Source organism: Silurus meridionalis, chromosome 3, assembly GCF_014805685.1.
Source record: "Silurus meridionalis isolate SWU-2019-XX chromosome 3, ASM1480568v1, whole genome shotgun sequence".
Classification (NCBI taxonomy): Eukaryota; Metazoa; Chordata; class Actinopteri; order Siluriformes; family Siluridae; genus Silurus; species Silurus meridionalis.
In genome coordinates, this window is record NC_060886.1 from 29,687,459 (window position 1) to 29,713,961 (window position 26,503).

Genomic DNA, 26,503 nt, shown 5'->3' on the forward strand with positions numbered 1-26,503 from the left:
GCAAAGCCAATCTCACACAGGAAACAGACGTGTGTGCAAAACACCTATAATCATGAAAGATCGGAAGTGACACGATGTGCTTTATCTTTACATTAACTCGAAAGTGTGAAATGGACTTTCTCAACAGATGCACAGTGTGAATTGTGTGTGTGTGTGTTACACAATGGTAAATATAGAATATATATAAAAAAAAAAACTTAATGAGATCCACACTATATGGACAAAAACAAAATGTTGGGACACCTGATCTTACCACCTCTATGGTTCTTCCCCAAATTGTTCCCATAAATCCAATTTCATGAAGATATTCTTCACATGGGTTTGGAGTAGAAAATCCCCTGCTATAGAGCTCCAAACCTTTAAAACACCTTTGGGATGCACCCCAGACCTCCTCACTTTAATTACATCACCTTGCGTAAGAACCCTGCGGCCGAATGAGCACAAATCTCCACAGAATCTAGTGGAACGTCCTTCCAGGAGAGTGGAGGTCATCATCACAGTACAAAAGGACTCCAAAAGTCCATTTAAATGTTGTGATTTTCGTATTTTGCTATACAACCCGCACAATATGGTGCTTCCACCACCGTGTTTCACCACTCATGGTTTTCTTTGAGTTAATTACTATTCTTTTTTGGTAGATAGATAGATATATATATATATATATATATATATATATATATATATATATATATATTTACATTTACTGCATTTGGCAGACACCATTATCCAGAGCAACTTATATTTATCTTATTCATACAACTGAGTGTTATGGGATTAAGGGCATTTCTCAGGGGCCCAGGAGTGGCAGCTTAGTGTGGCTGGGATTTGAACTCATGACCTTTTACGCCAAAATCCAACCACTATTTCATGTGGCAGCACAAATCTCCACAAGCATGAACCAAAATCTAGTAGAACAACTTCCCAGAAGAAAAGATTTTATCCGAAAGGCAAATGTGAAATGGCGACGTGTCCACAAGCTTTTCCGTCTAGTGTCTATGAGAGTAAGAGTCATGAACATGCCTGCTACAATGGTTTATTCCTCAGCTGATAATGATGCAATAAATGTCAAATGTAATTAAATGTAAAATTGAATGAAGGCTTCAGATATTATAGATTTTTTTTTTTTTAAAGTGTCTGTTTACACTGATTTCAAAGGACTAGTTTCGGTATTACTAGACAGACGGAATGATTAATACATGATTATTATTAAGTGTCTTTGGAAAGCTTGTGAATGACATCTAGTGGGCATGTTGTGGCAGCTCACGGCCTCAAACCCCCTGATTTCCTCACAATTTCCAGGTGAGTCAGCAATCAGGAAATGAAAGATTAACAGTAAGACATTACTGTCACTCTGCCTCGGGCTGTGGATTGTGTTATGCTGGACTTGTCTATGTGTAATGTTATTTCAGAAACAGGAAGCTTGATTTTTCCTTCTTTTTTTGTTCGGAATATTCAATACAAGGAATTTCATGTCGAAATGATGGACCGTGAGCTGATGCTTTTTGTGAAAGAAAAGGATTATTATTAATAATTTAGATTACATGTATGGCAGATGCCCTTAACCAGACTGACTTGCATAATCTCATTCATACAGCTGAGCAGTTGAGGGTTAAGGGCCTTGCTCAAGGGCCCAGCATTGGCAGGATTTGAACTCTGCACCTCCTTGTCCTCTTTTATATTCACACCTGTACATCAGGGCTCACCTCATCATCAGATACTAATACGGAAATCCGAAGTCATGATATTGATATATTTTTTGTGTGACCCCCAAAACGTTTTTAAAGCTTGTTGAAACCGTTGAATTCAATGTCCACTAGAGGGCAGTATACACATTATTACTTCAATAGCATTTGATAGACATGCAAAAGTATTGGGCCTCCTGACTCTTTCAGTTATATTATGTGGTTCTTCCTCCAAAACTGGTACCACAAATCTAAAGGCACATAATTGTATAGAATGTATTTGGATGTAAGCATTTAATTTTCCCTTATTTTAAACCAGCATGACAATGTCCTTGTTCACAAAACCAGCTCCGAGAAGATATGCTTTAGATTCGTTCAAGTGGAAGATCTCCTCCTTTAGAGCTATCAAACTTTCGGATGAAATTTTCATACTTCCACCTACATCAGTCTCTGAATATACTAAGACAATTTTAATATGTCCAGAAAGCGTTTAAATAGTGTAATATATAGAGGGAATTTATGAACAATGCATTGGATGTTTCCATTTTTATGACACGTTGTATTTTATAGAATGATTATAATAATAAAAACTAATTGTAATAGATCATATTAATTATGACAATCATAAGTGTTAATATTAACGATACACATTTTATTTAGCTATTATAATTAAATTATCATTTTTATTATTAACAACAATACCATTTATTAATACTACAAATAATAATCATCATTATTGTTGTTATTTTATTTAATTTCAACTGGTTTTTCGTTTTAATTGAAAAGAAATCACAAAAAATGAAAGATAATTGCTGTTTTTCTTTGCTGTAACACTGTGGGGCCAGGATCCAGGAGTGGGCGGGACATAGACCGGTGCAACTGTCAATCACTCGTTCTCCAGCCAATCACGTCGCTGCATGGGTGAACATGAGGAGCAGCAGCGAGCGGGGGAGATGTTCGAGATGTTCATGGTGGTGTCTCAGCTCAGCGGTGCTTCTCTCTGTGATTCTTAATCGCAAGTGAGTGAACTTTCTCACTTTTATTCTTCTTTCACTTTTTGCTTGCTCTTAAGGGCTTTTTCTTTTCCTTTCTTTCTTTCTTTCTTTCTTTCTTGTTTGAACGGGTGTGTGTTGGTGTTCTGGAGAGCTGGAGATGTGCCCAAGTCTAAACTCTCTTCATTCCAGGTAATAGGTGCAGCCAGTGATGGAAATGTGACTTGTATTGACTTGTTTCTGATGATTAGACTGCATTTTTAAAGGAAATACAGTGTGGATTTAATGCTTTTATTTATTATTTGATGGATTTTGTTTGGAAAAAAAAATCTGACCTCAAACAAACATGCAAACATTTTATTATTTTGTCAAATATTTTGTTTTATTAAGAGAATTTTATTAGATGAGTGTGATTCCTATTATTAATTAGGTCTTACACAGCAATTAATAACAGTTTTCTAATATAAAATTGTAACCCTTAATATCAAATGTGGATAAAAAGTTTATAAAAACACAAAAAGCACATTTGATTGATTGCTGATCATTTAAAAAATAATAATAATTAAAAAATTAATAAATAAATATATATTTAAGATCTTCCACACCCACCCATGTAAAGTATATCTTCATGGATCTGATCTGGCTTTGTGCATCATCATGCTGGAACAGCTTCAGTTTTCGTAGTTCAAGTAAAGAGACCATTTCCAATTTTCCGCATCCAAAGACGAATTATTTTTATAGTAAAAATAGCACATATTTGTCATTGTCATTGTTACTGTTGTTGGTTTGTTGTCGTCGTACCTCATGACATTCCATACAATTTGTACTTCCATTTGATCAATATATCTTTTCTTAATTTACATTTTATACACACTTTTATCTAATACGAAATTTTCCGATCAGCCGATCAGCTTTACGTTCGACTGCAGGTCGTATTCCGTATCTACGTTTGTGACAAATCTGGAAATCGGGCTGGAAAAGCTGTGTGTCCCAATACTTCTTTGACCGCACGGCGCAGGCGCAAATATTAACAGGCATTAGCGTTGGCTAGGATCGAAACCACAAAATCAAGAGAAACCAAAGTTCTGATCGTTATATGCGATTTCTGCGTATGAAATGTTGAATGTGTACATTTTTTAAAAATGTATATTTCAATGTAAATCTCAGCGATCTGTTTTTTTTCCTCGACAAACGTCTCTGCATTTGTGATCTTTGCGTATTCATACAATAGACACGAACAACGAGTGAATCTGAAATCCAGACACTCTGATTGTGTTTTGTTCTGTAAAGCATCAGTATATAGGTTTTACTTTTCTACATTTTTCCTCAGAGTTTGTTCTTCTTTTTGTTTCCCTGGAGAGGTGGAAATCTTTTCAGCCAGGTCAAAGCGATTTACCCGCTTTATAACTACGCAACGGCACCACGGGACCGTTTTTCAGGAACTCCTCGCCGAGGCATTTCCTTTGTGCTTTCCTGCCACTTAGCTTTTCATTGCGACCGCAGGGGATCCGCCGGTTGTTTATTACTTTCTTGTGTCTCTGTAGCAAATGGTGCTGGATTTGGAAATTTAGGTCTCCTGGTGCATGAATGCAGGTGTAAGTCTGACGTCCCGTTCCGTGTACCAAGAAAGAACATTTGTCCATTAGAATGTTGCTCTTTGAAAGAAAACCAAGAAACGACCATTCGATGGATTGAATCCTGGTGGTCGTCGTCCTGCTGCTGGAGCTGGAGAACATCAGGCATTTTATCACTATACAGACATCTTTTTCAAAACCTTAATGTTGAATGAGCTTTCTGAACACATGTTTGAATATAAATTAGGAATGAAGATGTAAGACTATATGGACCAAAGTCCTGGGACACCTGATTCTACATGCTTTTGGAACATCTTCTCTTGTTTGCTAAATCAGGACTAAATATTGAAACTCATGCAGACCAAAAAAAAAAAAAAAGTTTAAAGACATTTTGAAGCGTATTAATGAAAGCGTTCTCCTGAGAGCAACAGGATTTCCTTTTTATTTTCTAAATTTGGGCAACGTTAGGAAATGTTTTCTGCAGAGACGTCAAAAACAGGATGTCTTGAGACGGTGTAGCATGAAAACGAAATTTTTCCCATCACCTAAACTAGGAGACACAGACCTGTTTGGGAATGACGATGCTCCCAAGACAAATCCGGCTCCATGAAGATATGCTTTAAACTTTTTGGAGTAGAAGATCTCCTGCTATAGCGCTCCAACCCTATTGGAACACCTTTGGGATTAACTGGAACATCACCTCAGGACTCCTCAGCTCATCTACTGTACATCAGTCCAAATCTCTACAAACACACACTTTCAAATCTAAAGAAACTTCATCAGAGCGGAGGTACCTATAACAGAAATGGGATGTTTAGAAAGCCCATAAGGCCATGGGTCTACAAATGCTTGTCCATATAGTGTGTGGGTGTGTTATTGGATTTCCCTCCACAATGCTATACTGTAGTACACTTTTTCATTCTAGTGCTATATGCTATTGCCTTATATTCGCGTATGACTGAAATACAGAAATCCCCTCACAGCACACAGTTTCATTTCAGCGAACACACATTTGTGCGTCTCCCCCCCGTCCGAGTTCAAGAGGCGTACTCTGTGTCTAGAAAACTTGCCTATACAGTTACAGAGAGTGTGTGGAAATAATAAAAGCGTGTTTGTGCGAGTCCTTCGCTCCGCTACACTCGGGCGTTTGTCTAAAGACCCGTTGTCGAAATGCTTTTCCTCAGCAAGGCCGTACCCATGGAAACGCGAGCTTCTGGAGACCCTGCTGAATCCGAGATCAGGCTCGAGAGGACGCTACGTTGGGTCACAGTCGTTTTATAGCTGGTACTTTGTAATCAAGATGGGGGAAAGTTTCGTGAAGATTTCGTAAAAATTAGAAGCTTTTGGTTTTTCGTTGAACCTCTGACGATAATATATTGGTTTTTTTAGCTTGTTACACTGTTCTACAATGTTGCAGAGTTGATGTTTGTGCTGCATTCTTAGTTCAAGACCTGCCTTTAAAAGTCTTAAAAGTCGCTGTTCTTTGTCCTAAATAAATTGAAACAGGTCTTTATTTCAGTATCTCCATGTAACACTCATTGAAATGCTCCCGCGGGACTTTACAATGGTTTCGTTTGTTAGTTTCTGTGGTGCCGTAGTTCTTTCTGTCGCCAGTCCAAATATAAAACTCAGTTAATCAACTCAATTCAAACTTAGACCATCATGCAACAGCCAATCAGCTTTCTGTTATTGGTGCGAATTTATCTATTTGTATTTGATGTCATTCTTAATGGTCTTAAAAAGGTTTTTAAAAGTCTTGAATATGGTTTTTTAAATCTCTCATTGGTGTGAATTGAGATTGAGGTGTGCGATATTTTGCACAATTCTAAAATGTGATTATACATGACGATTTGACACAATCGATAAGATGATTTTGCATAGCGTTAAAACAACAATTGCGATATTATATATAACGCAAACCCCTAATGTAGAGTTTTTTACCGTTGGTTCCGTATACCACTTATTTGTAGCTAGCTTTCTATCCCGAGCTGTAATATAGTGTAAAGACTAAGACTAGTCATTGTCCTCGTTTTCGGATCCATGGTTGTACTATATTTTATCAAATCCGTGCATTTTGTGTATCCAAACTGGTAGTGACAAACGTGTTAGCATGCTAGTCAGAAAGTCACCAGAAAACGCACCACTTTTGTTGGTAAGCATTTATACCATGATCTCTTTCTGATACAAACTTCACTATAGAGACAAATGTCCTGGGATTTTTTCAGCCATATGAAGTTCTCCAAAAGTCTTACAGTTCTATAGGATGCCTTTGGATGTAATGTCATAAAATGCGGCATTAGTACCTGGCTTTGCTAACACCCTTCAGGCTGAATGAATCTTCACACTCCAGAATCTAGTTGAACATCTTCCCTAGGGTTATTAGAAAAGCAAATAGGGACTAAATGTGGAATGCAATGTTCCAAAAGCACATTCCGATCTTATATGTTCAAAAAGCCACTATATTTAGCTTCCCCTGATTCACTGGCTTCCTCTCAAATTGGAGAACAACTGAATGCTAAATTGGTTAGCAAGAAAAAGTCCCAAATCTCTGTCAAATCTTTGTGTCATACTTTAATATCAGACTTTGTTTGCCTTGTTTTCATTAAAATGATCTCGCCCTCTTCTGATTGGCTGTCGCTCCTGTCACTCACTGTACAACCAGACTTATTTCAGTGATACGGGCATAATGATGTTGTTTAAGCAGTTGTATCACGGACCATGCGTACAACTTTTCCCACAACAAAACCTAATTGCTAATGCAGAAGTGCCTGAAATGTCAGGATGACTCACAAAAGGTCAGGAACTTCTCTCTGGATGCATTCATCACAAACACCTGACTGTCACACCCATGTGTGGTTCTTCCACAGTTGCTTCGAATGCCTTTTGTATGGTGTAGCACAATTACAATTCATCTACTTTGGAGCTAAAAGGTTTAAACCTGTTCCAGCATGGGCCAGGGTTGACGTGAAAGAACTCAAGTGGCCGTGAATTTAACCCTTTCAGAAAACCTTTTGGGATGAACTGAAGCACGGAGTGCAGTTTTTCGTCTCCAATGCCCTTTTTAGAAAATGGCCCAATGGCCACAAATTCAAAATTCCATGTATCCAAAATGAGTAGAATGCCTTAAATGCATATGAAGTAGCTACTGATGCGATACGATTCACCCGATTATGATGCAGTGCGATCCAGTTTCGATGCTATTCAACGCAATGCTAAATTATAATAATAAATCGTTTCTTTACCTAATTTTGCTCAGAATCAGAAAGTTATTGGCCAAGTATGCCTGAGCGTACAAGGAATTTGCTTCTGGTTTAGAGCAAACCAGCCGCCACATTTACACATACTGGCTCTGTACAGCATTGTTGAACTGAATCAGCCGTAATCTAACGCAAACATAATTACACACAACACAACTAAATGACTAGACACAAAAACATATTGGCCCTGGACAGAAACTGAAATAGTGCAGTGATTAATTGAACATTGCACAGGATATGGGAGGTTGTTTGGCATCTTGGTGGGTGGCAGGAACATATTGTTTTGGAGTCTGTATCACCTGCCAGAGGGTGTGAGGGTCCCCTTTTGAGTCTCCAAGCTTGTTTCCGGACATGGAAGGTGGTAGCTCAATTGGTAATGCATTGGCCTCTGGATCAGAAAGTCGAAAGATCAAACCCGAGCACCACCAAGGTACTGCTGCTGGGCTCTTATGCAAGGCCCTTAAGTGGCTCTGGATGAGGGCATCTGCCAAATGCCATGCAGGACCTGGAGAAGGCGCTCTTTTTCAATTAGCAGACAAAGCCAAACTAAATAGTGACTGATGAACACTGTTAATCAGATTTTAAATATTCAATTATCCAGATAAAACCGTCCCGATTTTCCCAAAGAAAAAGGAATAATCATCAACCGGATTTTGAAGCTAGAGATGAACAAATGAGACGAACTCCAGGAATGAGTCGAGAGAAAAACTTGCCCGGACTCGGGCGTGCATTTTTTGTTTTCGTTCCCTGTTTTGCTCCACGACAAGTCACGACAGAACATTGCACCATTTGTTGTTATGTTGCAAACAACATTGTCTGATGCAATAATAGTACAGAGAACTTGGACTGATGGTATATTTATTCCTGAAAAAGCCTGGTTTTTTTTTTATAGCCACTGAGTTTTTTTTCCTGACATTCCTGGGGTATCAAAAACAACAAGCACAGGATATTGCTGAAGCTTTCATAATATATATATTTATAGATTTTTTTTTTTGTTCTGTTTTTTTCTTTCCCAGTTGCCCCTGTATCATTTTACACCAGACGAAGATATCCAGGCTTGTGCATGTGCACTGGGTGTAGTTCTTTTACTCAGCCATGCATGCAAACTTGATGAGCAGCAGTGTGTGACGGGGGTTAGTCGTTTATCTTGGTGGCGGTTTCTAGGTGGAGGTTCTTTGTTTTTAGTTATCATGGAGAGGGGTTTTTTTGTTTAAATATTAGCTAAACCACAGAGTCTTTCTGCATGGAACTGATAATGTGCAATAGAATGGCATTCAATGTTGCCTGAGACTTCAACAACATTTGATTTTTTTCAGGGCTTTTAAAAAAAAACATCAAATCATATCGCATTCGCGAAAACAAACGCAAATCAGTCACATGGAACTGAGGTACTCAAGTCAGTTTATCGACAGTTTTTAAAACTATTTGAAATAAAAGGCTTGCTTGGTTTGAAAAAAAAAATTTATATATCCAAATAAAAGAAAATAAAACGAGTGAATGCAAGAAATTTTTTTATTATAATAATTAAATTAAATATACATCCATATCGCTGGACAGTGACACTACGCACCGTAACAGAAAAGCAATTTGTACTGCCCATGTGAGGAAACTCGGATATCGGTCTGCGCATTTGCAATACCGATGACCTATCGTTTACAAAGTTGGTACGACAATCCAGCGATATATATACTCAATTTAATTAATATAATAATAACAGTGTATTACATTCATTTGATTCATTTATTTTTGCGAGTGTGAGGAGAAGACTAAAGCAAACTTGCGGTCCACCACTTAATATGTTTGTGAGAGGACTTCAATTGTAACTATGTTCCGTACGTAAAACAAGAATCTCATTCAGTACACTAATACACCTCTAATAGCCAATAAATATCTGTCCTTTTTTCTTCTGTTTTCCAAGCAGATCGAACAAAACTCGCATTTGAAAATGGCACAAGCTTCTTGACTGAGAACGGAAATATGCAGCAGGATAATTAAGCATGGCTGCCCATCGAATTCGAATAGCAAACAACAACAACGCAATACCTCGCTGCAAGTCTGAGGGAACGCTTATTGAACTAAGTTCTGGTGTATCAGAAGCCACTCTCTCCAATGTTAAAGGTTTGGATCATGTTTCCATTCTTTTTCTACCCTTCGTAGAATGATTGGGACATGTTCATGTTTTCTAACCATATTTGTGTATTGACTTAATTCTTTTATTTCAGTGCCAAGCCCAAGTACTTTACGACTGGAAGCTACTGCGTCGATTGAATCTGCTAGAGAAGTCGTCGCCATTAAGGATTACTGTCCATCAAACTTCACTACCCTCAAGTTTTGTAAGGGAGACCATCTTTATGTCCTTGACACATCTGGCGGAGAGTGGTGGTACGCCCATAACAACACAGAGATGGGCTACATCCCAGCAGCCTACGTCCAGCCTGTGACGAATCGAGAATCTTCTGTGTCTTGTGACGTTTCCTGTGACAGTGGCATGATCGACAGCCTAGGAGACGTTTCTAACGATGGGTCCAAAGTTCCTGAGCAACGTGGAGAATGGTCGGAGCACATCAAACCTACACTTGCTCAAAACGGAAACCCTTTTGTTACCCAGCGGATGTCTCTCAACCCATTCCTTGAAGCCTCCTTGCTATCTGATCAAAACAGTATCCAGAGTTCGACCGAGCGCCTCGGTTTCGATACATCCTCTTCTACAGTCTCCAAAAACAGCAGCAGTATTCACAGCAACAATTTCGGGAGTAATATTTTGGATGCATTTGGCTCGAACTCTGGCTCAGACCGAGGACCAGTTCTTCGACGGGACAATCCGTTTTATAGAAGCAAGCGTTGTTACAGTTTATCCGAACTGTCCATTTTGCAGTCGCAGTCAGATACCCCACCAGAATTCTTGGGTTTTTTTAATAGCTTGAAAGCACCTTCGCCTGAGCAGTTTCAAAGCAGAGAAGATTTCAAAAATGCCTGGTTAAACCACCGCAAGTTTACAAGGTCCTGCCATGACCTCGATTCCATTGGCCAGAATCCTGGATGGGGACAAACTCAACCAATAGAGACCAACATTGTGTGCAAACTGGACAGCTCAGGTGGCGCCGTTCAGTTACCTGACACTAGTATTAGCGTCCTTGTACCCGAGGGTCACGTCGCACCAGATGACACTCAGCAGATATCTTTGAAGGCCTTGCTGGACCCTCCATTGGAGCTAAACAACGACAAATGTACCACTGTGAGCCCAGTGGTGGAGATCAAGCTTAGTAATATGGAAACCAAAACCACTTTAACATTAGAGATGAAAGTGTCCGTTGTAGTCAAGATGGAGAGTCGACAATTGGCAGACGTCATCTGTGTCCGAAGCGATTGCAAAGAAGGACCCTACGTTCCGATTCCTAACGTGTATATGTATGGAGATACAGTCCAGGTAACCTTGGACAATTTAGAGCCATGCATGTATGTATCAGTTGTTGCTCAGGCTCAAGATGTCGCCCCGTACAACACAGTCTGGGAGCATGTTGTAAAGAAGGTCACACTTGGCGTTTACGGGCCCAGGCATATCCATCCATCTTTTAAGACAGTTGTCGCCATTTTTGGCCATGATTGTGCCCCAAAAACCTTGTTAGTAAGTGAGGCTAAAATGCAGCCCCACTCTATTCCACCAGTGTCCCTTCAACTCTGGGGAAAACACCAGTTTGTGCTTTCAAAGCCCCAAGATCTTAAGGTTGGTGTGTATTCCAACATCTCGAATTATGAAGTTAAAATGAGCGAGCAGACCAGGGTTGCGCGGAGTTTTCAGCTGAAGCTCGGCAAAGTGTCACGCCTCATCTACTCGATCGCCGCTCGAGATCCGGACATCATCTCGGACTTCACTTTGCGCATTCAGGTTAAAGACGACCAGGACTGCATCATTGCCCAGTTCTGCGTGCAGACGCCACCTCCTCCACCAAAGGTTGCAACAAGCTCCGCGCAGAGGCGTTTTTTAAAGAAAAAGGAAAAGCACAAAAGCTTACTGCCACCCATCATAGGAGTCACGAAGTACCCGGAGTTCCAGGACAGACCAGTCAAAAATATCAAGTTTGGCAAGCTGCTAAAAACCGTCCTTAGACAGACAAAGAGCCAGTATCTGTTGGAGTATGTGAAAGGAGACGTGGTGTCGATATTGAGTGAGGAAAAAATCAAACTTAAAGGCCATCTTTGGACCAAGGAGTGGTACATTGGGTACTATCATGGCAGGATTGGATTGGTCCACACCAAGAACATTCTTATAATGGGAAAGGTCAAACCGGTGAATTATAAGGGGCCTGAGTTAACCTCTACTCTCCTTTTAGATCTGATTCTGATCCCTTCCAAATGTCTGACTTACATGTATTCATCGTTGAGGACTATACTGATGGAAAACATCATTAGCTGGAGAGCTTTCGCTGACGCCTTGGGCTACATCAACCTTCCTTTGGCACACTTTTGTCGTTCTGAGCCGAACAGCGAAGCAGAAAAAGTGGCCTGCGTTCTTGAGAAGCTTAAAGAAGACTCCAACTCATCTGAAGTGAAGCAGAAGAAGTGTTTCCAGAAGGAGCTCTTCATGGTATGTTTTAATTACTTGTTTTATTTGGGAGTGTGAATTGTTTTTAATTCAATTCGTATTATTCCTGAATAATACTTGAAATATACTTGAAAGGGTTAGGACGCTCGAAGACATCGAAGCCATTGTCCTGCTTAAGACAGATGAGTATCTTACTGAGCTAAAGATCAGAAGAGATTTATTTCTGAACACCAGTTAGTGATTAGGATTCAATTCCATATTGGTGAAAGATGGACCAAGGCCAGGGTGTGTCAACAGATGTTTCCTTTTTTATTGTTTGCATCTAAACAGGAGGACTGCGAGCAAAGCAGGAAACGCCCCTTGTTCAAACACTTGTGCTTGTATTTGGACCAGGCCAAAACACACACACACATACACAGAATCATGGTTCACATTCATCTTAATACCCATCTTCTGTTCTTGGTAATGAATAGTCTTATTGATCCAGGTCATCCTTTTTATGTTTACAGGACACAAGGTTTAAATATAGCCAGCTTTGGAGGTGTTCTGACCATTAGTGAAAGCCATTGCACAGTAAATGCCTTCAGGCCACAATTACAACTCAGATGCAGAAATTGATCCAACATCCAACTTATCTACAAGGAAAAACCTACTGTATAGTACTTGTGCTAATTGTGGGACATTGTGGGGCAATAAGGAAGTGGTTTATCTGTACCTCGCTAAAACTTCTTCCAGAGCCGGAAACCTACTTCTGATTACAGACACATCCTGATCTTCTGATGGTTTTGATCTCCTAGGAGGTAAAATGATCCTGTAAGACTGTCACCTCACTGTTTGTTGTTCCCCCATCACTTTAATTGCTCTGTAAACACTTCTGAAAAATGTTTAAACCTTTTCATAAGCATAGGAGGGGTGGGGACCCCCTCCTTGTGACTGTGTTGAATATACAGGAGCCTGTACCACAAATTACAAAATGAAGTTGATTTCCAAAGGAAATATCTGGGGTCACGGAATGGCTAGCGTTCCCAATTCCCGATATTGCTTCATTTTAATGAATTGGTTAGGGAGTTTTGGTGTTGTAAAATCCTATTCAGGTTCGGGGTTTCCGCAAGGTAAACTTAAAAAGGTAAACTTAAAAAGTCTCATTTAAAAATCTAAATTTAAAAAGTCTTAAATTCGATGTCTGGGTCTTGAATTTTTGAAACAGGTCTTAATTTTCCGATATCCATATAATGCTCACTGAAATGCTCCGGTAGCCCTTTGTTTGTTAGTTTCTGTGGTGTTGAAGTTCTGTCTTTCGCTAGTCCAAATCAAATTCGTTGCATTACGACTACAGATGAGGCCAACATGCAACAGCCAATCAGCTTTCGGATATTGGCGCGAATTTCTCTCGCATTGTACGACATAAATCGGGTTTTTATCTTAGCCTCAGGGAATTGCAAGTTTAACGTTCTTAACTTGAAAAAAACAAAATTTAAGGGCTTGGTTAAGGCCGTTTTTTTGAACAACGTTTTTGTGGGTTTTTATGTTTTAAAAAGTCTTAATTTTTTTTTTCCTGAAACCTGCAAAAACCCTTAGAGTGCACTAAGTGGTCAGACTGCTCAGTTTATGCGTGTGTGTGTGTGTGTGTGTTAAGAGGACGGAAAATGGGTGTCATAAATAGCCTGGGTGTAGGAAAACAAGAGCAAGTTGTCTTAGTAGTACAATTAGTATCCTGATACTGCAAGCCATTATATATATAATATACATTAGAGTGCTGTGCTTCTCCTGAGAGTTGCACAATGAACTGTTGTTGTCATTGGAATTGAAGCTCTGATCTAAAACTGTTGCCAAGATAGAATTTGCCATGTCTCTGAAACATGCACTTGTGTCTCGAATCACAGTGCAGAAACCAGGTTAGAGGTTCAGCAGTGTATCTTGATTGGAGGCTGCCGTCCAGCAATGAACACAACCTGGAAAAACTATTAGTATGGATTTTTTGCCGATAGTTCCAGCAGTCAGTCATCCACAATCCACAAACCCGATGAATCGGTCGATCTTTACATGCTAGCATACTCCCTTTGTTGATTTAATCACGGTTGGCTTTTCATAAATAGGTATGCAGGTCAAAAAATGTAAACAAATAAATGCAGGTGATAAAATTGTACTGGTCTACAGGATGACCATCTCGAGAGGATATAGCCAAAACATCATCGAATCATGATGCTTGAAGACATTGTCCTGCTTAAGACAGAGGAATATCTTAAGATCAGAAGAGGTTCATTTTTGAAGGCCAGCTAGTGATTCCGAATTGGAGTAGAATGCTAATTTCATATTCCATATACTATTCCATTCCATTCTATACCAATCCTGGCACAATACAGTGGTAAGATGGTAAGATCATCATGAACCTTTTCCTGCATTCATACAGGATGTTAATGAATGTTTAGCCCAGATATACATGTGGGACAGAGGCGGCTGAATTACACATTCATGATTGTTTGAGGCGATTGTAAATGTTAGTAGTAGTGTTCATACCCCAAGTCATTACTTCACACAGTGGAAAGGGATGTTGGTACAGGAAAAAAAACAAAGGTCACTTGCATTTAAGGCTCCAATTGTATGCACAAATTCCTCTGGTTATGTTTAGCTGCCATTTGTTCCTCTTCTTCCAACTGGTCATTTACGGAAAGTTTAAATTCTATGATGAATTAGCATTTAGAAAATAGGGATAGGAAATGAAACACTCGTAGTTTGTGTGCCTCCAAATTTGTGGGTACAGTTTGGGGAAGAACCACATACGGCTGGAAAAGTGGTGTATGGTGTATTGGAACTGGAAGGCAGGAATTCAGAAGCTTTTGGTCACTCTGAGATCCTCAAGGCTATCAGATGTCAACCTTTCCCCAATTTCTTTTCATACCCAGCATTCCATACATGCCATGTGTGTGTGTAAGAATTAGAACATCTGATATTTTAGGCTTTGTGACATTTGCCCGGTCTAAATGAGGACAATGTGTCCTTTTAACTGCAGTTAAGGATTAGATTTAGCATTAGGACAGTGGACGATCCTCACAAGATTGGTAAGGTGTGTGTGTGTGTGTGTGTGTGTGTGTGTGTGTGTGTGTGTGTGTGAGAGACAGCTTTGTTAAGGTTATGGAAACTGACAAAACTGCATCACTTTAAGATAGATAGATAGATAGAAAGAAAGAAAGATGACAGACAGACAGACAGACAGACAGACAGACAGACAGACAGACAGACAGACAGACAGACAGACAGACAGACAGACAGACAGACAGATGGACAGGCAGATAGATCAACTTGAAAGAAAGAAAGAAAGAAAGAAAGAAAGAAAGAAAGAAAGAAAGAAAGAAAGTGAATGGATAATGGATAGACAGACAGATAGATAGACGAATGGTCATAGGGGTCAACTTAACGAAAGAAAAAGAAAGAAAGATAGTGAATAGATAGATAGACAGACTGGTGGGCGGACAATGAAAGAAAGAAAGGAAGAAAGAAAGAAAGAAAGAAAGAAAGAAAGAAAGAAAGAAAATTACTGGATGATAGATAGACAGATATAGATAGACGGATGGTCAAATGAGTCAGCTTAAAGAAAGAAAGATGACAGACAGACAGACAGACAGACAGATGGATAGATGGATGAAGTTGCTAAAAATGCGAGACGTAACATTATTCTGAAACAGCAGCACAGAGGTCATTGCAGACGCTCGGCAAAGCCTCAAACGTGTGTGTGTGTGTGTGTGAGAGAGAGAGAGAGAGACAGCTTTGTTAAGGTTATGGAAACTGACAAAACTGCATCACTTTAAGAAAGAAAGAAAGAAAGAAAGAAAGAAAGAAAGAAAATGAATGGATAATGGATAGACAGACAGATAGATAGACGGATGGTCATAGGGGTCAACTTAACGAAAGAAAAAGAAAGAAAGATAGTGAATAGATAGATAGACAGACTGATGGGTGGACAGTGAAAGAAAGGAAGAAAGGAAGAAAGGAAGAAAGAAAGAAAGAAAGAAAGAAAGAAAGAAAGAAAGAAAGAAAATTACTGGATGATAGATAGACAAATATAGATAGACGGATGGTCAAATGAGTCAGCTTAAAGAAAGAAAGATGACAGACAGACAGACAGACAGACAGATGGATAGATGGATAGATGGATGAAGTTGCTAAAAATGCGAGACGTAACATTATTCTGAAACAGCAGCACAGAGGTCATTGCAGACGCTCGGCAAAGCCTCAAACGTGTGTGTGTGTGTGTGTTAGCACGTGTCCCATGCTGCCATGTTTACATGCCTGTAAAAAGTCAGCCTGAGATTATTTCTTTGAAGGCAGAAGAAGCTCCAGACGGAAAGAAATCACTGAGAAACTCGCTGAACTTCAATGAATCCTTCTGAAGCCACACAGCAGAGAGAAGGGAAGGTGGGGGTTGTGTGGAGGAAGCAGCAAGGCGAATAAAAACAAACAAACTCTGGTCCTTTTTCCATCCACCCCAGCCGGATGTTCTTACTTCCTCCACTGTTTCCCAGTTGGATGGAACTGGGTGGCGCATTATGCTCCCGCTAGCACGCAAATCCCTGGCTAAGAGCCTTATCTCCAGGTTCATCGAAGCACGTAGTCGTTATGCTCACTCGCCTAATTGAAACAGCTCATCCTGTGTGCCTGTACACACACTCGCACACACTTCAGACGCATGGATTTTAACCTGCTAACCTGTCGAGTTTTATTGTAATCTTCACACAATACAGGCTTTCCCCGATATATTTAATACTTCCTTTAATTCAAGTCGAAACGCTATTGAAATGACAGACTTTGTGATTCTTTCACTTTCCCTGAAAATCATTCGGTTTTGTCCACGTATCTCCTGGCTTCTTGTCACAAGGTGCATGTCATGGCGTGTGCTGAAACCGAAAGCATTTCAAAAGAACGAGAACCTCGGATGCAATATATTTTTTATAATAAGCTCCACTCTCCTGGAAAAAGATGTTTCTCTAGATGTTAGGTAGTAAAGCCAGATACTGGTGCTGGTGAGGTGAAAATTCATCATTCAATCAGGTTTTTAAACTCTATAACAGAAGATCTTCCACTCCAGTCCACGTAAAACATCTGCATGGAGCCGGCTTTGTGTGCAGGAACGCCGTAATGCTGGAACAGGTTCGGGTTTTTTAGTTCAAGTGAAGGGAAAATGCAATGATCCCACACCCCTCGTACGATTGTGTGCCTCCAGACCTGTGGTATCTGTTTGGATAAGAAGAGCACATGGCTGGAAAGGTCGGGGGTCCCGTTTGTTTTTTGGTCATAGCGTGTGCAGATGCTAAAAGTGTTTCATGGTGAGAAACTTAACAACATTTTCTTGACTTAATATCTTGGATTTCGATGTCTGTGTTCAATGAGTGCAAAGCCTTACAATCCGATGCTTCAGTGAAAATCTGACCTTCTCCACAACATAGTTAACATGCTCAATATAGCACTTTTTTCTTTTCTTTACTATTACTATCCATCTTATTTAGAATTCGTGAGGAAATGTAGTTTGTATTGCATTTCTATTGCATGTACATGTACCTTAGAGTACAGTATTGTGATTGTTTGTGTGTGTGTGTGATTCCAGGCCCTGTTGAAACTGGACTGTCAGGGGCTGGTGGCCAGGCTGGTGAAGGACTTTGCGCTTCTTACTGCAGCAGTCGAAGTGTCGGACCGCTGGAGAGATCTGGCGGAAAAACTCACGAAAATATCCCGCAAGCAGATGGATTCGTACGAGGCTCCCTACAGAGGGGTGGATGGCAGGCTCGAGAATGAGGTGTGTACTCATTCGTTCATCTCCAGTGGGGTACGAGGAAATCCATGACAACACTTCGAGTAAAGCAGCAGAATTCACCCCCGGATCATTTACATTTTTATATTCATGCCATTGTTGACTGTTGAAGGTCATGGGCCTTGCTTAAGGGCCCAGCAATTTAGCTGTAGTGGGATTTGAACTCATGACCTTCTGATCAGAAGTCCAACATCTTGCTGAGCTTCACTTTCCCACGGATCATAGACATAGATCTGGTTGCACTTTAATAACCTGAATCCATCTATCCATATCTTGAGAACTAGCAAATCAGAACATTGCCTTTAATCTCTTTTCAGGCCATGTGGAAGCCGGCGTACGATTTCCTGGTCACCTGGGCGGCCCAGATCGGCGAAAGTTACAGGGACATCCTCCAGGAGCTTCACACCGGTCTGGACAAAATGAAGAACCCCATTACCAAGCGCTGGAGACACTTAACAGGAACACTTATCCTCATCAACTGCTTGGACCTGTTACGGAGCACCGCCTTCAGCAACGCCCCCCAGGACGACGATGCCGCCGTTTAGACGTCGCGGATCGACGTCCTGTTCACGAAATATAGTGCAATATACGGTGTAGGTCATGTCGGAAAGCATGTAGAGTTTACCCATAATCCTTAGTGCTGTTAGAAGATTGAATATGAGCATCAATGTTATTGCTTATTAGCATCCTAATAGCTGGTTCATGATCCTGGATCCTGATCTGGACTATATGGACAAAAGTATTAGAACATCTGACTTTTCTAGCCACGTGTTTCCTTCACAAAATTTCAGGAAACACAATTGTACAGAATGCCTTTGGAGCATTGAATTTTCCATTCACTTGATCTAGAAGACCCAAACTTGCTCCAGGATGACAATGCTCCTGTGCACAAATGATGAAGAGTTGGTTTAAATGGTGTGGAGTGGAAGATCTCCAGCTGTAGAGCTCCTATTGCACACCATTAGGATGAACGCTGACTGCACCTCAGGGCTCCTCGGATACTTCACCAAAATCTAATGGACCATTTCCCCAGAAGAGTGGAAGTTATTATGAAAGCAAATGGGGACTTAATGTTATCTGGGATGTTCCAAAAGCTCATGTGCTCAGGTGACCTTAAACATTTGTCCATTATAGGGCATAAAAGAACAAGCTCTTTATCGTTCACACGTCTTTGCCTTTGTTGAAACCATTTCTTAAATTGAGCGAGATGTTTACTCTAAGACTGTTCACCAAGCATTAAGCATTGATATTATTTACACTTACAGAACATTTCAGACATCGGTTACACACTCAAACGACTGAAAGGATCTAACATGATGCTTGAAATATGTGCCAAACACTGTGTTTTTAACGTTAATGTATGTTTGTCCTTTATAATTCATTTTGTATATTCACTGTCTGGCCAAAAAAAGTCTCCACCTGGTCCTAGTGCCTGCCTGATAAGCCTGTGGGGGCATTTTTACATGGATTGGCCACCACAGTCCAGAACTTAACCCCATCAAGGATCTTTGGGATGTGATTGAGAAGACTTCACGCAGATGTCCGACCCTCACAGCATGAATTTAAAATCTTGATCTGCGTTGAAACTTGGAGACGGATGATCCACTGTGGCGACCCCTAATGGGAGCAGCCGAAAAAGAAGAAGAAGATCTGTGTTGAAACTATGGCCATTATTAAATAGAACTGAATTGAATTGGGTGGAAATAAACTTCGTGGCATTCCAGAAGCTTATGAGAACGATGCTGATGTGTTTAAAGCGAAAAGGCAAATCATAAAAATATTAGTGTGAGACTTTTTGGAATTTTTAATTTTTTTTGGCCAAGCAGTGTGTATATATATATATCGAGTTTTTTTGCATTTCTAACATGTTCATACTGAATGCTGTTAAAAAAAACCACACAAACTGACATTGCTATACTGCCTATTAATAAAAAGTGTATACTTTTTTTTTTTTTTTTTGCACCAAATGAACCATTCCATTTATATTGTCATGCCTGATAAAACTGACTTTTTTAATATATATATGAATTGAAATGCATATGTAAGTGTGTGTAAATATTTTGAAAAGATACACGGTCCCTGTCTTCAATGCATGTTCTGTTTTTTGGATAAAAGGACACTTGTTACAAATTCATATTCAAAGTCTTGAGTTTGATTCGATTCAACAGATATATAAAGTGTAGAAATCCATTATTTAAAAAAAAAAGCTCATATTAAAGGAATCAAAAGCGTAGGAGGGAATTTTGTATGGAAAATGTGGACGGAGCAGATGCTTGCACAACAATTGTTCACGAGTTGCAGGTACCTGGAAATGGGTTAGAAGGGGGCGGGGCTGCTGAGTGAATGGAAAACTGTTGGGAAAGCTATAGGGGCTGTACGGCTTGTGTGTCTGTGTAATCTATCTTCCATATCGTTACGCATCGGGTTTCATATCGAGGGTAAACAATTTCTGACTTCTTTCCTGGCTCAAAGCAATGCAGTGCAGCCAAGTTCATTTCTTTTCATTGGATTCTAATGATGTCGGTCTATTGTTTAGGTAATAACTGGCCTAGTGTAAATGCACATAAACACACTCAAACCCTGAGCATAAAATTGGTATGTGCTCCTTTTTTAAGCATCCCCTTCCACATTTATTTCTTATAAAAAGCTCCACTCATAAAGGAAGATGTTGCATTAGATTTCATGGAGTCACAATAGTGTTAGTAAAGTCAGGTCCTGATGTAGGTGAAATGAGAAGGCCTGGGGTGAACACACAGCAAAATTCTGTCAGAAGCCAGAAATTCTCCTGGGAATACAGCTCATGAAGCATGGAGAATACAACCGAGCCAGGAATGTTGCTTATGATCCAGATCACATCAAACAAACAACTTCATGTCCCAGCAAACATCAATACCATCTAGCATGGCTGCTACAGACCACGTTTCTCCAGCATACTCTCCAGCTCTTCCATTCTCCCAGCACCTGATTGAGCACAGGTGTGTTCAATTACACATTTACTCACACCATATGTATAGACTTTACTCATTGAATGTGAAGTATACGCTCAGTCCCTGCATTTGCATAATTGCAATTAACAATTACTGCCTGTGTGTGTGTCATGTTGTGCTGTGTAGAAGCCATGGATACAGCCAGGAATGCACCTTGGAATTCTGTGTACAAGCCGGGAATACACCAGGATTGCTGCATACAAGCCACAAATTCATCCGGGATGGTAAGTTAGTTTAACTTAAATCACTGTATACACAATTGTAATGATGTTTATCCTAGCAAGTTTAAAATAATGATGGGAGGAAGTAAAAGGGAGGAAGCTGGAGAACACAGAGAATGGGCTTTGATAAGAGAACAAGCTAAAAGTCCACACAGACAGGAACCTCAACTCAGATATGACCTGAAGACTATGTGCTGCTTCACATGAACCCTGAGCAGAAAATATTTCAGATTCTGGGTTAATCCTTTCAAGGCACCATGCACCACCTGACACACACACACCCACCCACACACACACACACACGAAGTCTGAAGGAATCACAGGCACGTTACAAAGGGCAGATTGTTTCCTGTGTGTGTGGGATGAAAGGGGAAGCAGGGGGAAAAAGAGGGGGGGTCCAACTGAAACTTGGCAACCTGACCCTTGACTGGGTGCAAAAATCCAGCGGTGGATGAGTCTCTTCCCTGTTTCTGTTCTTTTCTTGCTTATCTGCTGTGTTTTATCAATTATCTGATATTCCACTTTATTCATTAGTATCAAGTTCTGCAACAAAATTCCAGTATCGGATGAATACACACCGATATTGAACACGATCCTGCTCTCATTGGCTGTCATTCTTTGCTTTCTCCATACCGTTCCCAGTTTGCTAGCATAAATTTAGTGCAATCGTCATACAAGCTACAATTAGCTGGCTAGGAATGGTTAGCGGAGGATTGACATGATGAGAAATGTAAACAAATTCAAAATGGGGATGCAGAATAAAAAAAAAAAACAGTTGCCTTTTTGTAACCATAATCTTACATATAAATGGAAAAACAGCTACGGTAGTGTGTAATTAATGCAGCATAAACGCATGAGGTTTTTTGAGGTAAAAGAATGCCGAGAATTGCACCAGAGCTTCAGAACCAATCAGCATGATGACAACACTTTCACTCCCTTTCCTTCATGGGTCTCCTCCAACATTCATTAAATTATTGAAGACCCCTGTCAGAACTTTTGCAGCTTTTTTTTAGGTTTAAAAGCTAAACAATGCAGAAATTCTTTGCTAACCCACTATCTTTAACACTGTGTAGTTGTGCGTGCTCAATTAAAGCAAGAAAAACACACTTGACACACAGATCTTGAATAATGGCCTCTTGTTGAATGGAACTGATGTGAAGCCGACTTGTAAAAGTGTTGAAGGCTTTTATTATCATTTAACTTCCCGTTTGGGTTTGTTCCTGGTTTTCAGAGAGTTCAGCAAAAGCCACGCCCTCGAACGCTGTTTGTACTTGTATGTAGTTTTTCTCGGTTGTGTTCATTAGAGTAAACTACAGTGGATTAAAATGTAGTAAAATAGAAAGGAGTACATTACCATTGAGTAGAGTATAGAAGTGTATAATAATGTGCATCATAGTTCAATACAGAATAATACAGTACAGTACAAGTTCACATTAAATACAGTAGAGAACAGAAAAGTAGAGTACAATAGACAAATGTAGACAATAGTAAAGTACAATAAAATACAGTACAGAAAAATACTTTATTTTATATACTATGGAGTTCAATACTGTACAGAATGTTACAGTAGAGAAGTATAGTAGAGTACAATAGAAATAAGTATAGTAGAGTACAGAAAAGTACAGTAGGAAAGAGTATAGTGTTGTGAAATACTTCAAGTGCAGCGGAGTACACTATTATAGTACAGAAAAGTACAGTGTAGTGCAATAGAGTAATGTAGAATACAATAGTGTACAGAATGGTACACTAAAGTACAGTAGAGTACAGAAAAGTACCGTAGGGAGGAGTATAGTAATGTGAAATACTTGGAGTGCAGTAAAGGGCACTATATTAAGGTAGAGAAAAGTACAGTATAGTACTATAGAGTAATGTTGAGTACAATAAAGTACAGTCGATCACTGCACAGCAAAATAAGAAATAGTACAGTGAAGTACAATGGAGTAATGTGGAGTACAGTACAGAAGGGTACAGTGTAGTAAAATACAGTACATGAGTACAAAGTACATTAGACTGAAGTACAGTAAAGTACAACAGAGTACAGTACAGAAAAGTACAGTATAGAAACCCAGCAGAGTAGAGTACAGTAGAGTGAAGTAAAATGAAATACAGTAGTGTGCTGAAGAATACAGTGAATTACAGTATAGTACAGTAGATTAATGTAGAGTGTAATACAGTACAGAATGATGCAGTATAGTGGAGTGAAATAGATGACAAAATAGTAGCGTATAGTACAAGTAAACCAATGCAACAGAATACAGTATGGTACAGTAGAGACGAGTTTAGTCAAATGGAATACAGTAGAGTGCAGTAGATAATTGTATAATATTGTAATACAATAGATTGAGAATAAAGTATAATAGTGTAATTTAGAGTACAGTATAGTAAAGTACATTACAACCAAGTACATAGATTACAGTATAGAAAAGTACAAAGGGCATATGTTCAGATTCCAGCCACACCAAGATACCACTCCTGGGCCCCTGAGCAAGGCCCTTAACTGCATAGCTGCTTAGTTGTATGGATGAAAGTCACTCTGCATAAGGGTTTCTCCCAAACGACAATAATGTAAATGTACACTACAGTAGAATAGAGTTCTAACTAAGAGGACATTTGGTGTGACAGGAGCCACGAAACACAAGTGTAAGAACAGAAGGACCAAAACGTAATTTGTAAAATAGAAAGTTTATTCAAATAACACCCTATAAACCGGGATATTTGTGCAAAAAAACAAAAAAAATACCATTAATCGCATAGTTGATTATAATGTGATTAGAGTATTGGGAGGTTTTTTTTTTTCTTGCCCTTCATCAGACTCTGCACAGAATCCATCTGCTAATGGGAAATTCCTGCCTTATCTGTGTTTTACGGTTTCTGTTCTGCCAGAAGGGTTGGCAATCTAAACACACACACACACACACACACACACACACACACACACAGTACTACTGATTGCTCATGTTTCTGACTCAACAGCTAAAGACAGCAGAAGTGATATAAAGCAGAAGAAAGAGAGAAAGAAAGATGGATTAAATGCAACGATTGGACGCGGCAAATTCAGTGTTTAAATACAAACTATTTTATCATTACTGTTTGCAGTCATGGCTTTTTCTTTTCTCCGATTAAAATGTTCGTGCACGGAAACTGTCCCAGATCCCAGTGCTTTCGGAGTAAATTCCATTTAAACTGTACGCATTGTCAGCGAGGCCTTTTCAGTCCTCCGAGGGGTCGTTTAACAAACTCCACTCGAGCTAATAAAGCGCTGAAATGGCCCTTAATATGGCGACTGGGAGCCAAACGCAGGAAGAAGTGAGAGGATGAGGGCATGCGGAGAATAATACCAGAACACAGCACTTTATAGTCCAGTAAACTACATTATACAGGCAAAAGTATTGGGACGAAGGTTTCTTAAAGCTATAAAGCTCTCAAATCAACCCTTTGGATGAATGTGAACCCAGACTGCACCCTAGGCCTCCTCACCTCACCTACATCAGTACCTGGCTTTAGAAACTGTATCTGAATCTCCACAAATCTCCACAAAATCTAGTGGAACATCTTCCCTGAGGAATGGAGGCTGTTCTAGCAGGGAATTTGGACTAAATGTGGAATGGGATGAGCTTTGATACTTCACAAACAGACCTAAAATCCCATTTCTAAAGGTTATGTCTGAAGCATTTAGCCCTTATTATCATGTGCCAGGATCTGCAGTTGTTTCAAGGCATTTTAAGTGTGTGTGTGTGTGTGTTGTAACTGGTACAGCCTGACCATTGGATTCCTTGGTACGAGCACTCCTTTATCAGGGCAGTGTAAAGATCAGGCGTGCACGTTCACTCCACACCACACTGGGATGTTTTTATATCATGGCCTATTTTACTTGAAATGACACTAAGGGCAAAAATAATCTCCGAAGCCTGATATCTGTGAAATAGTTCATGGTTCATCCCTCACACACGTTCATCTTAGTGGGGACTGTCATCATTCAGAACAATTACTCTGTATTACAAGAATGATATCATATCACAACCAATCAGCATTTTCATTCATTTCTCTCTTCCTCTGTGTCTGTATTTAGTGATTTGTTTGTTTTTATTTTGTTTTTTTGGTTGTTTTTCTTACCTGCTACTTATTTTAAAGTTAGAACTTTACACTTAGCAGACATTTTCCCCTCAAATATCTCTTGCGTGCAAGTGAGCGACTGCCCTCTAGTGGACAAAAAGCGAAAACATGAAATATATCTACAATAATAATAATAATAATAATAATAATAATAATAATAATAAAATATATATTTAATGCTACATTTTGTTTCTCATTATTATAAATAATTGTTTCTTCTTCTTTGTATTATTATTATTATTATTATTATTATTATTATTATTATTATTATTATATATTATCATTGTTATAAATAATTATTTCTGACACAGAAAAGCTAAATGTAGCATGTTTAAATGTGATAATAAAAATAACTAAATATTAACAATAGTAATAACAACCATAATAATAATAATAATAATCATAATAATAATAATAATAATAATGTGTTTTGATTTTATCACAAAATTATTCTTATTCATTTAGGCTAAAATGTTTAGTAATATTTTTTATAACATACATATGCTACATTTATACTTGTCAATGTCAGTCATTATAACAATAATAATCATAATAACCATATTATAAAAATACAAATATTTAATTAAATAAAATCATTTCAAATGATTTCAAATATTTTAAAGAATTCATTATTTTAATACGTTCAATATACTATTTAGAGTAATAATCGTAATAAGATATTATTATTATTATTATTATTATTATTATTATTGGTTGAATGTGCTGGATTTAGCTTGTTACACCTGACATAACATGAATCTTACACTTTATAACACAATATTAGGTGAACTTGTTACTGCTGGTAAGTTTTTTTATTACTTTATTTTATAATTAAATATTATTGTTATTATGAGTAGTAATAGTGGTAATAGTTATCCTGTTATATCACGTGAGTGCCGATTGATTTACAAACAACAGTAGTCGAAGAATAACGTGCTCACTGAGGACAGGTCCTGATCACATCTACATCAGAAATACATTTTATTTAAAGCGGACATTAAGATTTCACTCGACTGATAATATCAGCTGTGTCTGTCTCTTAATGGCATTTTACCTCCCAGTGACTCTCGTCCCCTGGTATCAGAGTAATTAGCAACAGCGACTAAACAGTAGGTTTCGGTCAGAGATGCCTGATAAAATCACAAAAACGGGCAATCAAAAGCTCCTACACTGAAACTCTGTCAGCCTTTACACACACACACACACACACAGTTGTCCTTTTCTTTTATATTGCAATAAAACCAGAAACCAGAGCACACTTGAAAAAGAGAGATAAAAAGAGAGGAAAGAAACAAGGCGGTGGAGGAAATACTGTTTATAGACACTTTAAC

At 39.0% G+C, this 26,503-nt stretch overlaps 2 protein-coding genes across 5 annotated transcripts in view; both read left to right on the forward strand.

Annotated features, from left to right (window-relative positions):
* The first annotated feature begins 2,549 nt into the window (after positions 1-2,549).
* sh3bp4 (SH3-domain binding protein 4) lies at positions 2,550-19,985 on the forward strand. 4 transcript variants are annotated; one of them, XM_046845148.1, is made up of 5 exons: positions 2,550-2,701; positions 9,427-9,623; positions 9,728-12,090; positions 17,648-17,836; positions 18,169-19,985. In XM_046845148.1, exons 2-5 carry the CDS (start codon positions 9,503-9,505, stop codon positions 18,394-18,396), a joined length of 2,901 nt encoding a protein of 966 aa, XP_046701104.1. In that variant the 5' UTR covers positions 2,550-2,701; positions 9,427-9,502; the 3' UTR covers positions 18,397-19,985. The 4 variants fall into 4 exon arrangements, with proteins under 4 accessions (XP_046701104.1, XP_046701105.1, XP_046701106.1 ...); XM_046845149.1 differs by having other exon boundaries at positions 2,579-2,701; positions 9,424-9,623; XM_046845150.1 differs by lacking the exon at positions 2,550-2,701 and adding an exon at positions 2,821-2,866.
* Positions 19,986-20,954: 969 nt separating this feature from the next.
* acmsd (aminocarboxymuconate semialdehyde decarboxylase) overlaps positions 20,955-26,503 on the forward strand; it is a 79,546-nt gene continuing 73,997 nt past the window's right edge. Inside the window, exon 1 of the mRNA XM_046845080.1 lies at positions 20,955-21,062. Coding sequence (XP_046701036.1) covers positions 20,970-21,062 — 93 coding nt within the window. The 5' untranslated portion in view covers positions 20,955-20,969. The remainder of the gene's footprint in view (positions 21,063-26,503) is intronic.

Excerpts from the sequence above, each read along its gene's own strand:
- sh3bp4 (XM_046845148.1), top strand. The coding sequence starts at position 9,503 with ATGGCTGCCCATCGAATTCGAATAGCAAACAACAACAACGCAATACCT. Across the intron at positions 9,624-9,727 it reads CACTCTCTCCAATGTTAAAG|TGCCAAGCCCAAGTACTTTA; the intron begins GTTTGGATCATG and ends CTTTTATTTCAG. Across the intron at positions 17,837-18,168 it reads ATGGCAGGCTCGAGAATGAG|GCCATGTGGAAGCCGGCGTA; the intron begins GTGTGTACTCAT and ends ATCTCTTTTCAG.